The sequence below is a fragment of the Heterocephalus glaber genome, unplaced genomic scaffold (assembly GCF_053883595.1).
Source record: "Heterocephalus glaber isolate CG9 unplaced genomic scaffold, H.glaber_assembly_v1.0 deba00001497, whole genome shotgun sequence".
Taxonomy (NCBI): Eukaryota; Metazoa; Chordata; class Mammalia; order Rodentia; family Bathyergidae; genus Heterocephalus; species Heterocephalus glaber.
In genome coordinates, this window is record NW_028258320.1 from 42,995,993 (window position 1) to 43,011,416 (window position 15,424).

Genomic DNA, 15,424 nt, shown 5'->3' on the forward strand with positions numbered 1-15,424 from the left:
CTGATTAGCTAGCCTGCCTCTCCCTCAGTTTTGTGAGGGTCACCACTGCAATGGTTAAGCCAAAGGCCAGCCTCCCAACAAAGTTCCCATTCCCCAGGACTGAACAGCCACCTCCCTCTTCACAGAACTATTTCCTTTGTTGGTCACCTACCAGACAGTGTGCCAAACCCTTGTTGAAAAGACTTGCAAGGCTTCAGGATCCTAAGACTAGCCTACTACACCTGTGCCAAGTTGTCAGCCCTGAGATGTAAATGGGACTAGTGTTTTACGGTCAGTTGACGTTAGAAAAATAGATTTATCTTCCAAATGTAAGTGGGCCTCTTCCAAACAGTGAAGGCCTCAGGGGCAAAAGTTGAAGTTTCTCAGAGTAGAAGTTCTGCCCCAAAACCCTGTCTGAGTTTCCAGCCTATTGGCCTCCCCAACAGATTTCAGACTCAGGACTGCAGCATCTACTATTACCTTAGTTTCCATTCCAACCTCGGCCCTGCACTGCAAACCTTGCACCTGCCAGTCTCTACCACCATGTGAACCAATTCCTTAACCTCCTCACCCCTCTTGGTTGTTTCTGTGGAGGAACCTGATTAATCCAACCAATCACAGCAGGTGCCCGTAGTAGCAATAATAACATCTACTATTGTAACACACTTTTAAACACTTCCAAATATATAACATCTAACGAATCCGGATAAACCTGCAGGGAAAAGGAAGTTGATGGCCCAGCGCTTCTGGCTGGACTTTTGTATCAGTGAATTCTCCATTTTTTGCTGTTATCTCTATAAGGCATAAGGCTCAACCACCCCACTCAGAGTCCTCATGTATAAATTGGTGAATTCAGGCAAGGTAATCTTTAAATTTCCCCCAATGCCAGCAGTGCATGAGCCTTAGAAAGTGACCCCAAGCCTCGAATAGTTAGATTGCTGTGCCTTTCTGAAATGGCCCCAGGAAAAGTTAGGGGTGCTGTTTGCAAAGTTTTTCTCAGTAACTGTACTTTTTGATGGACAAAGTAAATCAATAAGATCTCTAGGTTCAGCCATGCAGCTAGACTTGACCTCCACTTAAAAATATTTCCACATTTTTCTGAGTTCCCTTTTTCCCCAGAAATGAACAATCGAAATTCATCAACTACTTGTCTAAAGCTTCACAGACCCTCAATGTCACTTCACACATGGGCAACATTTATTAAGTTCTCCAAAATAATCACTGCTCCGAATAATTTCCACGAGTTATCTCTTTTAATTTTCACAGTAACTCTAAGAGGTAAATTCTATTATGATCCTCTCAGTTACAACAGAGAAAACTGGGACACTGAGAGGTTCAGCAACTTATCAGAAGTTACACAACTAGGAAGTGGTAGACCTGGGATTCAAATCCTGGAAGACAGAAGCACAGAGTACTTCCTGAAATTGGAGGATCAAGACCATACAGTGGCTCCCTGAAGTCTGGTAGTAATTTTATTAGTAATTTAAGTGAATTGGATTTCATTCATTTGCAAAAGTATTATGTCAAAGGTTGCTTTAATGATTACATGAGAACATGAATACAAAGTGCCCAGCACTGGGCCTGGCACACAGTAAACACTAATCAAACAGAAGTTGTCAGATCATTCCTTATTATGGCAACAGGGCAGCACCTTCTGCGTAGTCAAGGGTGGTCCCAGGGCAGGGCTCCAGTGACTACAGGAAGTGCCCATGAGCTGGGGACAGCCCTGGAGGAATAACTCTTCCACATAGCTCTGCTCCAGGCCCCAGAGGCCTCCTGGGGCAGCTGGCATGTGGGCAGTGACTGTCCTCCCTGGCAGTCAGCCTGGCAGCCACGAGGATTAGGTACCTTCATGATAAGTAGGACCCAGTGAAGGCTCTGGTAAGGGCCAGCAGGGGACTTCTCACCCCTCATGACTCAGGACCGGGGAGAGCCCATCCAGGAGTCTTCTGTAGAGGAATGTCTCTGACTTTATGCTTTCCAATTCCTGCTGCCCTAGTACTCCAGAAGGATGTTGCCAAACAGGTTCCAGGGAGAAAAAAACATTTGGGCCAGATGGTGACTGCAATGCAAAGACAGGCTGTTTTGTGCACTGCTGAAGCAGCTGCTGACAGCACTGCCCAGTCCAGGCAAAGGCAACCAGGGTTCCTGCTTCCTTTTCTATTTCCTTTGTACCTCTGGCCTCTGAGATGTCCTTTCAGGCCTACAAGGTCTCTAGTCAAACCCAAATTTTCCAAGAGAGCTGCAGCCAAGCTTGTAACTTTGAAAGGCTCACACAGAAGCTCCTTTCTAAAAGCCAAGCCCAGACAGTGGTAGTGTCCCACCATTGCCAATTACCAGGTCTCAGATGGAAGGAGAGCAGAATTGGCTGCATTGCTATTGATTTTGTGTGTGAGCATCCACTTTTAACACACCCACATCTAATCTTTACAAGGGAAGTACTACCATAGTATGTCCATTTTATGGACGACGAAACTGAGATTAGGTGATATTAATTGATTTGCCTAAGATCACAGAGCTAGTAAGTGGAAGAGCCAAGTCTACTTCATGTCCAAACCTTGCTCTTAGCTGCCACCTCAGGATGAGAGGGCCAGCCAACCTACGGCTTTTTCTACCCTTACCAGCTGTGACCTTGGGCTACTTCCCTTCTTTGCCAACTAGACTTGTTCATTTTTAAAAAATGTATCTAATGCCTAGGAAGAATATCTTCCATATATAGAAATTAGAACCTGTCAGGCATTCAAAAAACTTGCTAGACAGTACCTAGACTGAGGCTCAGTAAAGGTAAGTAGCTTGCCCAGGGTCATTGTTGGTAAGAAATAAAGGCAGGATTTGAATGTAAGTGTTCTGGGTTCCAGGCCTTAATTGCTGCAGCTTCTGACTGGCACATTCAGTGACATAATTTGCTACAGAATGAATTAACCCTGGTACTCAGCAAATCCACTTCCAACCTATCAGAGAAGATGGAACCACAAGGTTCTCTCAAAGCCTGGGTGTCTTGTAAAAGGAGGATGAAAAAGTCCCCATGACAGAGTGGCAGAAGAATCCAACAAGAAAGCATGGAAGTGCCCAGAACATGGGAGACATTATTGCATGATAGGTTAGAGCCAGAATCAGCAACTGCTTCCATCAGACCAGCACTGAGAGAAGCCAATCCTCTGCCCATCCTACCTCCAAGAGATATTATCAAGAGAAAATAAAATAGTGACATAAAAGAATTTTGAAAACAAAAGCAAAGCTTGGAGTCAAAATCTTGATAATTAGATCCTATCCCTTTTAGCCAAAAAATGACTGGCTGAATTTACTCTGGGCTTCAAATCCTGGTGTCCTGTAGTTAATCATCTCTTGTCCCATAATTAATAATCTCTTTAAATGGTATTTTTCACCATTGCTAGCAGTTTTAATTCACTCTCCTGGGTCATTCATCCTTCAAATGGCTTTGATCTCTGGGCTCTTTAGCGAGCAGTCTGGTTGTTTGTGAGGATCTGGGAGATCTGTTTTCTGGGAGATGGGAGCTGAAAGTGTTTGTGGATTATTGTTTTTCAGTGAAGCCTAGGACAGGAAAAGAGGGTGGAATTAAAGCAAGAAAGATGTCAAGCACAAGGAAATGAGTCATGCATTTTTCCAAGCAACAGGAAAATTCATGGCACTATGAGTCTTAAGATCCAGATTCTATTCCTTCCCTGCCTCTTCCTGCCTACAAATCCCTTGATCTGAATCTCAATATCTTCATCTGCAAAATGGGTATAATGCCTGCCTTCCACACCTCCTAGTGTTGTGAAGAATAAATGACATCAAGCCAAGGAAAAGGCTTTCTACAATGGAAGTTCCCTGGGAGGTGGCTCCCCACTCCATGGCATGTCACTTGAGGAAAGGGACAAGTGACCAGCACCCTGTAGTAACCTGGAAGGCATTGAGAGCTCCAAAAAGGCCTCTGAGGCCAAAGAGTCTCCCCAAAGGGGTCAATGCCCCAGGCCCCCAGGGCTGAATTTGGTGGAGGAAATAAAAAGAGCCTAGAAGTGAAAGAGGTGCAGTACTCTACTAGGAGAAACAGAGCTTCAGAAGTACTGTGGGTGGACTGCCAGCCATTTGCAGATGTCACTAAGACCAAGCACCCAGCACTGCATTAGGGACAACATGGGGTGTTACAGCCTCAGCTGAGGGTGAGTGTTTAAGCTTCAGCTCTGCCTGGGACCTACTGTGGGACTTTCTGCAAGATATTTAACCCACCTTGCCTAAGACTCAGTCCCTTCAGTGCTAAAAGAATTAATTATATATTTATTATTTTTGGTGAGAAAAAAAGAGTAAATTAAAATTAAATAAGTAAGTACACCTGAAACACAGTGCTCAACAGTTGCTCAGCTGTTATCATCAGTATGTTCTGCAAATGATGATAATGTTTCTTTTTCAGAGCTTAAAACTCATTGCACTCTTCATTCATTGCACTCTGCCTCTGTCTGTAGCTTAGACTATAAACTGCTTGGGCAGGGCCCACATACACTGTGTCCTCCACCTCTCCATGGAGCCAAACACACTGCCTGGCACAGTGTGTTCTCCACTGGTACTTGCTGAATGGATTCAGGGTTGGAAGGAGGAAGCAGCAGAATAGAAAAGAGGGAAAAGGACAGGAATTGCCCAGGCAGTGAATGCAGTCAATAAGGAAGGATAAGCAAAATGTAACCTTTCACATTATTTGCTAAAAGAAAGAAAGATAAGAGATTTTTTTCTAACTCAGAAGCTGTGCTATTGGGAAAAAGATGGTGACAAACCAATGAGTGGAGATGAAGTGAAATTGAACCTCACCCTGATGGCTAAGATTACATTTTTAACACTTTATAAGTTAGGGTTTTAAGTCCCACAAATGAAATGGCTCAAACTTGGTTATCAGTGGAACTGAATCACTGCTAAACTATGTCACTTCTGTTCCTCTGAATCATAAAGGTTTTTATTACCCTACGGCAAGCTCAGCCTGGGAGGGTTTTGTCTCCCTCCTCTCCTCTCCTCTCCTCTCCTCTCCCCTGCCCTCCCCTCCCCTCCCCTCCCCTCCTCTCCTCCTCTTCTCTTCTCTCTTCCCCTCCCTTCCTCTCTCCTCTCCTCTCCTCTTCTCCCCCTACCCCTTTCTCATTCTTTTGTGCACAGTACACTTTCTTTCTCTTTCAGGCTGGATCCAAAGCACACCAGCACACTGACCCTAGCACACTGAACAACTCAGTCTGTCTAAGGGCAGAAGCATTCGCTTGACTGGGTGGTCTGGCCCAGATGGGGTGCTGCTTCCTTCTCTGCATGGAGCCCCGTGAATGGACATGCATTACCTGGGAGCTGGATAAGCCCTGCCCTGCTTCTGCCTCAGTTCCCTCACAGGGAAAACATGTAAGGAATAACACTTCCTTCCTCAGAATGAAATGAGGACTGAATATTGCACACAAGTGGGTTTTGGTATAAGAACTGAATAAAAGGTGGTAGAGCAAATAGTTTTTACATATTAAGCTTATATATCCATGCTAAAATCTATTGAAGACCTCAGCAGCGACTAATGCTTAAAGCCTTTTCCACATGCTGTCATTGCTGTCACATGAACCCTCACACCACACCCTGTGGTAGGGACACTACCCTCACTGTTTCCCAGATGAGGCTGCTGAGGTCCAGAAGTGCCACCAACAGTAAGCAGTAGGAAGCCTATGGCTGTCTGCCACTATCTGTGCAATCCAACAAGGACGTTGATAACCACGTGTGATTATGTACATTTAAATTAATGAAAATTAATATTAGAATGCCACCCCTCAGTCCCAGTGGCCACATTTCAGTGGTCATTATCCATGTGTGGCTAGTGACTACCATAATAGACAGGGTAGATCTTGACTATTTCCTTCACCATAGAAAGTTCTACTGGACAATGCTGCTCTACATAGCCTGCCATACTGAAGACACAAAAATTTATCATATAAAGTTAAAAAAATAATTAAGTGGCTTGTTCTATTTCATCAAACTGACTTGTTATTTTGATAAAATGTGAATGAAATCTAGAACTTTTTCCAGACTCACAGCTTTACCTTTCAAAGGAGAGCTTACAAATCCTACACCAGCTGTCCTCATTTGATTTTCAAAATTCATATTTCTTTAGTCATTCACCCAGCCCACTATTTTTTCACTTTGCAATGTGCAAAGAAAGCCAGACTTCAAGAGATGGGATGGGAATAAACATCTTATCTTAAGTCGAGGCACCTTAAATATATCATCTCTTTTAATTTGTATAATCCTCAGAAGCAGGTCTTACCTTTCACTTCACTGCTGGGGAACTGAGATTCACACAGATGTCTTGCCAGTAATGAGAGCAAAGTCCTAAATCAAGATCAAGGGTAGTCTGGGGCTCCCCTGGTGTCTTTGAGGTACAGCTTCATGGATCCCGATCAGCTTGTGAAAAGGCCAGTTATGTAGTTTATGAGCACAGAAATCTGGTCCCACATGGCCCGTCTGGTTTGTGAAACACTGATCCAAATGGATGAAAGAGCCAGAATCACTTGTGCAATAACTATTTATTGCTCACTTACTGTCTACAGGCACTGAGCTAGATACCAGGGAAAGAGACCTGGGCCGCATAAAACTTACTGTCTAATGGAGAGGCAGAGAGCCAGCAAATACACAATTGCGCCTTTCAACAGGCACCCTGAAGGGGTACAGGATGCCAAGTGAGGATTTCGGGTCAGGGTAATGTAGGATACTTTTACCTCCCAGATGTGCTTAGGAGCAGGGTGACCTCTGGTTCCAGCCCTATCCCAGGGAGTTCAGGTCAACTAGAAGACCTGACACTGCAGGGAGCCAAGTCGCTTTCTCACATGACTTTAGCATTGTTATGATTCCCATCATAACTCCCATCACAACACAGAGAGCTTGCAAGCTCAGCTACATTATAACCATTGTCACTCTGAGCTAAGGAAGCAAGTGTGAGCTGAAAGTCCAAGTCATTGAGTTGCTAAGGACCCCATTCGTTAGGATGGCTATTACCAAAAAATCAAAAAATAACAAGTGTTGTCAAGGACATGGAAAACTGGAGATCTTGTGCACTGCTGGTAGGAGTGTACAATCATACAGCCACTGTGGAAAACAGTAGAGCAGTTCCTCAGAAAATGAGAAATAGGATTATGATATATCCAGCAGTTCCACTTCTAGGTATATGCCCTAAAAAATTGGAAGCAGGGACACAAAGGAGATTCTTGTACACCATTGTTAAAAGTAGCATTATTCACCATTACCAAAAGTAGAAGCAACCCAAGTGTCCATCAGTAGATAAACCAAATGTGCTATATACATGTGATGGAATATTATTCATTGATAAAAAGAAAGACAATTCCGGCAGACACCACAACATGAATGAACCTTTGAACACATTATTCTAAGTGGGATAAACCTGGCACAAAAGGACAAATACTGGTTCATTCTACCTATATGAAGTACTTACTTAAGGTAATCAAATACAGAGACAGAAAGTGGAACAGTCATTGCTGGGGGTTGCGGTATATGGGGAATGTGTAGAGTCTCAGTCTTACAAGACGAAGAGTTCCCTGGATGGATGGTGTTAATGGTTGCACAACATTATGAATGTAATGGAATGCTATACTTTGAAATGGTTAAGATGATACATGCTGTGTGTGTTTCAACACGATTAGAAATAAAGATTCTACAATGTGCCTCCTGAGAGGCCGTGGTGCTCTCTCCCTGAGAAGTCAGACATGCTGTGGCTTCAAGCTGCTTGTGCAGATACAGCCAAAAGGCATCCCATTTGTTCCAGACAATAATGCTTAGAAATGTCTCTGCAGATTTTTTGTTCCCCAGTGAGGGTGGCACAAAAGGATAGAAGATATGCTCATTTGCCATAAAACAATTATATGTCAGATACCATGATAAATGCTTTAGACATTTTAGCACTGTTGATCCTTATAATATCCTTATGAGATGTGTTTTATTCTCCCCATTTTATAGATGAGGAAATGAAGGCTCAGAAATATAGTTGCTCAGGGGCAGGGGATTTAGCTCAGTGGTTTCGCCGCCTGCTACGCAAGCACAAGAACCTGAGTTTGATCCCCAGTACCAAAAAAATATATAGTTGCTCAAAAATATTTAGTTCCTAGTGATAAAGCTGCCTAGTCCAGAGATCATCTCTTTCCATACACTGTGTTGATCTTACAAAGGGGCTTTTGGACAGGAGTGGTGACACACACCTGTAGACCCAACACTCTGGGAAGCTGAGGCAGGGGGATCGCCAAGTCAGAATGCAGCCTGAGCAAGTTAGGGACCTGTCAAGACACCGTCTCAAAATAAGAAAATAAAAAAGGGCAGGGGATGTTGCACAGTGCAAAGGCCCTGGGTTTAATACTTAGTACAGTCGGGGGAGGGGTTGATGAGGGAGTAGGTCCAATAGCAGATTAAAGATGAGAATGAACAGGTCTCATGCCCAAGCTGGAAGGATAGGAGCTGAGTGTTCCACGTTTGAGCTCCTCAGAAATTTGCCTTACAGTAGACACATCTAGTATACCCAGTTTGATTACCCTGAGGTTCCACGCCTTCTGGTAACAGATGATTGGGCCTATGGTGAACATCTGACCCAAATTGAGCCAACTGGAATCTTCTCTCAAAGATTGTCAATTAGGAGACAAATATTGTACTTAGATGTAGAGTCAGCAGCAAGTCACCTGATGGTAACTCAAAGACCAGGCAAGAGGCCTCAATAAAGTAGCCAGTGTACAGAAAGGGAACAACTGCTGTGTGCTGGAAGAAATGGAGGCCTGAGGCTGTGCAGCCCCTCGGGAGAGAGAAAGCAAGTGCCTCTTTGCCTGGCTTGATTCTGAGGAGGCCCATGGTTTGGATTCTGGGAGATTTCTTTTGTTTTAGAAAAACTCCATCAATATTTCCTCAAGCAAGCTTGAATGAGTATCTGCTCCTTGCAATTAACGAATTTCTGACCATGACACCTTATTCTTCCAGATCAGACCCTGGTGTAGAGAGAAGGATCTTGTGTGAATGAGACTCACATCTTAGTATGGTTGAGGAAATGCTCCCCATTTGACCTTTGGGAAAATAACAAAGTGTTTTCAAACATCACCTTCAATTTCTAGGCCTTTCTTCTGTCTCTTAGTGTCTTCTGTCTCCTTCTCTTCCACCTCAGATGGCTAATGCCCTCATGCTGACCTCTTACAGAACCACCCCGCCCAGCCCTGCACTTACCCACAGAGCAAGCACTCTGGCCAGGAGGACAGAAGTCATTGATGTTCCCTTTCACAGAGGAGTGTGACAAAAGATGGCATAATTAGCCCACCCAGTGTGGTTTTCTTAAGTAATTTAATTAAATCAGGCTGCTTCCTTCTGATTCTGGCCCTGAAATCAGCTCCCTCTACCCTGGGAAGCATTTGCCTCAACTAGTAAACCTTCTAACTAGTCTCCCTGGCTAGTACTAACCTGTCACGTACATTATTGCCTAGGGTTACCCACTTGCTGATGAGTAAAGTGCGGTCTCAAATCCTACCAGACTATGCCTTCGTCAGCCTTTCCCCACAGAGACACAGCTACTTCATCCTTTTGTGTTTTCTAAAATCTGGAATGTCTTTCTTCCCATTCTTTTTGTCTAATTTCTTCTTCCCCTTTTTGATCAAATCAAACAACACTTTTTTCACAAAGCTTTCCACTCTTCTATCTACTATTAAATTGTAGTTTTTGCAAATCTATTCTGGTCTGTGGCTCATTCTAGTGTTCTAACTAGTTGTTCTCCCAGGCCTAGAAGATCAAACTATGTTACATATACTCCTTTTCTAACCTTGGTTCTTGACATGTAGGGCTCTATGAAAGTCACTATCAAATAAGGATGTGAATCTAGGGATTCCCATGTGCAGAGTCAGGAGATATTACTAAAAACACTGAAGCTGGAGATTTATTTACTCATGAATAATTAAAGAGTAATAGGTGGCAATTGGAATTCTCATTCCGCTACTCCAAGCTCCAAAGCCCAGGGCTTTTGCTCCCTAATGACCAATAAGAAGTTATCTGATAAGGCTTAAGATACCAGATGTTGCCCAGCTATTTCTGAGTGAAAACTGTGTTCAAAGTGCACCTCTGTGCAATAGAACAGCTGTTCAATAGGAAATACACAGTGAGAAAGGTGAGTATCGCCAGACTATGTCATTCTAAGTAGTACAGACCATTGATCTTCACATATGAATTTTCAACACAAAATAGATAGCTTCACATTCTTCATGCCAGGAACGAGAATGCAAACAGTCTAAGACACCACCAGTCTGCCCCTGCACAACAAGTGTCCAGAAATGCGTGACGGGGCTCTTTGCCAAGCCTCACCCAATCAGCACCTCGAATAATATTAAGTATAATTCTGCCTAAACAGTGGGACAGGGGCCAATTTCCTGTGGTCCCCTCAGACTAAGAATCAAGATGTCTCCAACCTCCCGCCAGCTCTTTGCTTCCATGGTCAACATTGGAAATGTATATTCAACATCAGTGATGTGTCAGATGCTGCACAAGACATAAAAATAGCTTGTCTTCTTGACAGGGACAAATCCAAGGGGGATGGCGAGACTCACCAATAATCTGAAAAGAAACCTAAACCAGAAAAATACCAACACCCCTGGCTGATGGCATGTACATAAGATATGTTGTGGAGGAAGAAAGGAAAAACAAGGCTTGGTAATTAATTTCTGAATGGCATGTGGCTTTATAAATACCCGAGAGTCACAGAATGTGCCTTTGGGGAGTGTGCCTTTGAGAGTTCCCATGCTTCGACAGGGTGGGGCCACTGTCCTTGGCAGTTCCAAGCCCTGTTCTCCAGGAAGTAATGAGAATGACTCAGTAGATTAAACGCTTTTGCCTTTCTGAGTTTTTGTCAATGCAATACTATGGTTCTACTGTTATACCCACAAGGCATGACTATCATTGGAGTGGACTAGTCCTAGGGTGCACCTGGGTGAACTAAGATTAGTTATGGGCAGGTCACGTGGTGCTTTCACAGACCACAGGGAATGAAACCCAGGAGACCTTTCTCCCATCCTATCTCATCATTCTTTAATGGGTTCTCACAGTTTTTGTGTTTATTTGAATGAATCTTTTTTTTCCAGACTGCTTTCTTTATTCGCATATATTTGTAGTATGTCATGTTTACATTCCTTGTGGGGAGTTGGTACAGGTATATAAGATATATTAATTTCTTTTTTCATCTCCTTTCCCTTTCCTCTCACCCTCCTTCATCCATCTCTTGATGCCTTTCTCTTTTTTTTCTTCAGTATGTGTTTCCAGTACATAATGTCCACAGTCCTCGTGTGGAGTTGGTACATGTATATAATACTTCTTAATTCCTTTCTTCATCCCCTATTCTCCCTCCCTTTCCCCTCCCTCTCTCTCTTCATCCCTTTCCCTTTGAGAAAGATCTATCTCCCTACCACCTATTATCGTCTATCTTTTGTTTATACTTTGGGTTTCTCATATAACAGAAACTATGGGAATGAAAGCTAGTCCAACCACTATGGAAATCAGTATGGAGATTCCTCAAAAACACTAAAAATAGAAATTCTATTTGACCTGGCTATTCCCCTTCTAGGTATCTTCTTGAAAGAGTCAAAGACATCATATTATAGTGATACATACATACCTATGTTTATAGCAGCACAATTCATAATAGCTAAATCTTGGAAGCAGTTTGTATGTATGTCCATCAACAGATGGATAAAGAAAATATGCTATTTATACTCCATGGAGTACTACTCTGCCATAAAGGATAAACTTTGAGTCATTTTAGGAGTGAGCCATTTACGGAAAATGGAGGTATCTTGAGACCATAATGTTAAGTGAAATAAATCAGACACACAAGTTTGAAAGAGTCTTCTTAAAAATATTGCTGAAGGGCCGGGGATTTAGCTCAGTGGTTCCACCGCCTGCCTCGCAAGAGCAAGGATCCAAGTTCGATCCCCGGTACCAAAAAAAAAAAAAAAATTCCTGAAATTTGAACGTTTCTAACACAAAGAAAAAATGTCTGAGGTAATAGATATGTCAGTGACTCTGATTTGACCATTACACATTGTATACATGTATTGAAATGTCACGCTGAACCCATATATAAATATATACATACAATTGCTATTTGTCATATAAAAATTAAGAACACAACTTGCAATAAAAATATATATACGTGCATATATATATATTTCTCAGCATTAATGTCCCCCCCCCAAAAAAATCAACAACTTCAAGTAGTGAAGTGATTCTTGCTAAAAAATAAGCAAGTCTATTGTATAAAGCAGAGCCTTTGGGGATCTCTACAGATTTACTCCCTGTCAGATAAGCTACTCTTGCTCCATTTTTTAAAAGAAGAAAAAAAGGTTCTCAGAGAGGTAATGTGGTTTATTCAAAGCTGCAAAATTTGTGATACCAATTGGGAAGGAATCCTAGCAATATATTGGCTTGTGCTCCAAAGAGCTGCCCAAATGAAAGAATAAGGATCTAAAACAGTAAGAAACAGTAAGTAAATAATAACCTAACAATTGTTTGGACCATAGTAGTAACCATTCCACAAAGAAAAGATCTGCATGAGGCAAAAATTAAGAGTAAATTCTGGCAGATAGAATGGACATCATCATGAGAACAAAAAAACTGCTACAGTAGCAACAACTGTGTCCCCCTGGAATTGATGTTTCATGTATTTTAAGCCACAGGGAAAGATTTTAAGCATGAAAAATGCCATACTTGTTACTATAATTCCCTCTGATATCCAAGGCATTGCCTTCTATATCTGGATGACAGCAGATATCCAATACATGGAACCTGAAAATTATAGAATCATAAAAGGACAAAAGGAATTAGTCTCCCATATTCTATAGCTGAGAAATCTGAGACCCAACTGGTTAAACTGGATTAGTCAAGGCCATCAGATATTTTGCTAATGCCAGCTAGAGTTCAGATATTCCTACACTGAATTCAATGTTCTTTCTTGTGTGAGGTTGCTTGTTGGATGAATGAACGAATGACTTCACCAACTTTGTACAACCAATAGAGATCAGAAAAAGAAACTAAATCCAAATAATCTAGTAAATGTAATTGGTTGGGTACATTATATTTGTCAATTTAACTGATTTTTTTGTTTCAATTGAGCATTTACTTCATAGCCTTAGATATATTTTTGATGCTTTAAAATTTTCAATTAATCCATATATTCCCAGATAAGTCAGATTTCAATAGTGTAATTCCAATTCATTTAAAATGTATATGAGTTGCCTCGAGTAGTAACATCAGCAGAATGAAACCAATATATTTGCACTAGTCTTTACATGACAATGGTGAGGGCTGCGAGCGCTTCAGGTTCTGTCCCTATTGCGCAACTCCTTGAAGAAAAAAAAAATTAAAAGAAAACTAATACATGCAAATGAACTCTGAAGCAAAATGACACCAGATATTTGCTTGTCAGATTTTTAAACCACATCATCCTTTATGAACACAAATCTTAACCTCCAGATCTCTCTTTTTTAAAACTAAACAACCATTTGATATCTCTGGATTTCATTTCTTTCATTTTCCTGCTCACCCTAAGAAAGGTTTGAGAAGAGAAACAGGGATGAAAAATGAACACACGAATAGAGAGTGGGATAGATTATCCAGAAACTGTAAGGCAGAAATAGCCAGGTTCCTGGAAGAAGAGAAAAATATGCCAAGGTGTGGCCAGGAAGTGTGCCTACAGAGTTCCCGCTTTCTCTGCCACCCTCTCTCATCTTTGCTCCCTGCCAAGGAGTGAGCTGACAACCTTACCAATCACCATGGACAAACAGAAAATGGATAAAGCCCGCAAAACCCAGACTTAGATGAAGCATAGGGGCCAAAGCGGAAACCCTTACAATGCCCTGGAGTGTGGCTTCTCACACCAGCACTCACTCCCTCCAATGCAATCACAATCAAATGTCATGAAAAAGTAACTGCTGGGAATTACAGTGGGTCCTTTAAAGACCAATTAGTCTAAACCTTCTTGCCTACTTTACAGAATAAAATTGAGATCTAGAGAAATGAAGTCTCACAAAGGCACAAAATAACTGGAAAACAAACTAATTCCAAATACTAATTTCACTACCAGAACCCAGTGACAATAAAAGCCCATTTTGATAGAGTAATGGCTTTTTAATAGAGTACTGGTGCCTCCAGCAATTTAATTGTTCTTTTACTCACAAGTAGAGAAAATTTTTAAATGCAAACAAGATTATTGAGACTCTCACTTTGAACCAACTCTCACTTTGAACCTTTCTGATACCTAAAATTAAGGGATTAGTGAGTCGTTTTCCTCTGATGATTTAGAGAAATCACGTTAAAGCTAAAACGTCAGGTCTTCCAATAGGTCTCAAAGGTCTCAGGACCATGAAATGCCTTCCACAGCCACAGTCCTCTCCCCTGACCTGGCCAGGTAACCAAAGAAGCTGGACAGGCTTGGCTTTATCAGTCGCCTTAAATGCAGACTTTTAAAGAACGTGACCCAAGCAACTAACATTCCAAAATAGGGCTTCATAAAAAGAAGAAAACTTCACCTTACCCTTAAAAATAACAGATACAATAGGATCCGGTTTCCCAAATTTCGTTTTAGGGATATTACTGGCGGATTCCACAATCACTCGAAGCATAGCTGTTAGTTGGCAGAAAGCAAGTTTCAGCAAACGAAGTTCAGAGACGCGGCTGGAGCTCCGGGCCCTCCGTCCTGGGAGAGCTTGTCTCTCAGAGAAGGGAGGGTTTCTCCCTCTGAGAAGAGGGAGCGGGGAAAGGCGAATGGGTGGACCTTTGACGGATTATTTACTGAAGGCTCTGTGTAAACTGATACCCAGACTCGGTGAGTCTCCACAATGCCTCAGGCACAGATTTATGAATTCAGAAAATGTGGAAGTGAAAAGAACAAAACTTCAACGAAAAATGATTTTGTGCAACAAGTGAAACTAAAATGGATTTGGATCTTACAAATGCAGGCAAGTCAGGAAACCACTAAAATGTCGTTGCTTTTCTGTAAATAACTCGTGAAATCAAATTAATTGGTTTTTCTGGCGCCTTTTTCATTTTTTGCTGGGTTTCCTGGAGTTTAAAAGCTTTACTTGATTTTTTAAAAAATTTGACTTTTGCCATTTCTTCTGCTTTTAAACACACCCACTCAGGATTTATAGACACCTTTTAAAAAGCAGTTGAAAGACGACCCCTACTGAATGGCAAAGGAATAACGTGCTTTATTTCAAACCCAATCCTGGAGTGGTAATACACAGGTTCATAAAATTGATGTCTTGGGAGCCGATCCTTTACTTTATGAAAGGATTCACCATAGGATTTCTGTTTAAAATCCTTCAGAAGCTAGAATTCTGGTTTTCCCGCTCCATCAAATGCTGCTTAAGGTCTTCATCAGAAATGGAGAGGACCTATCCTCTCTGGGGACCTGTCC

At 41.9% G+C, this 15,424-nt stretch overlaps 1 protein-coding gene across 3 annotated transcripts in view; it reads right to left on the reverse strand.

Moving 5' to 3' along the window:
• Nucleotides 1-14,761, reverse strand: part of Myof (myoferlin) — a 142,020-nt gene extending 127,259 nt beyond the window's left edge. For 2 of the 3 annotated variants that reach the window (XR_015440363.1, XM_004838519.4), the window contains exon 1: nt 14,540-14,757. Coding sequence is in view for 2 of the 3 variants with exons in the window: in XM_004838519.4 (XP_004838576.1) it covers nt 14,540-14,627 (88 nt within the window). In the remaining variant the exon portion in view is untranslated. Of the gene's footprint in view, nt 1-14,539 lie in introns of all 3 variants that reach the window. The other variant, XM_004838518.4, reaches the window with a different exon arrangement.
• Nucleotides 14,762-15,424: the final 663 nt, after the last annotated feature.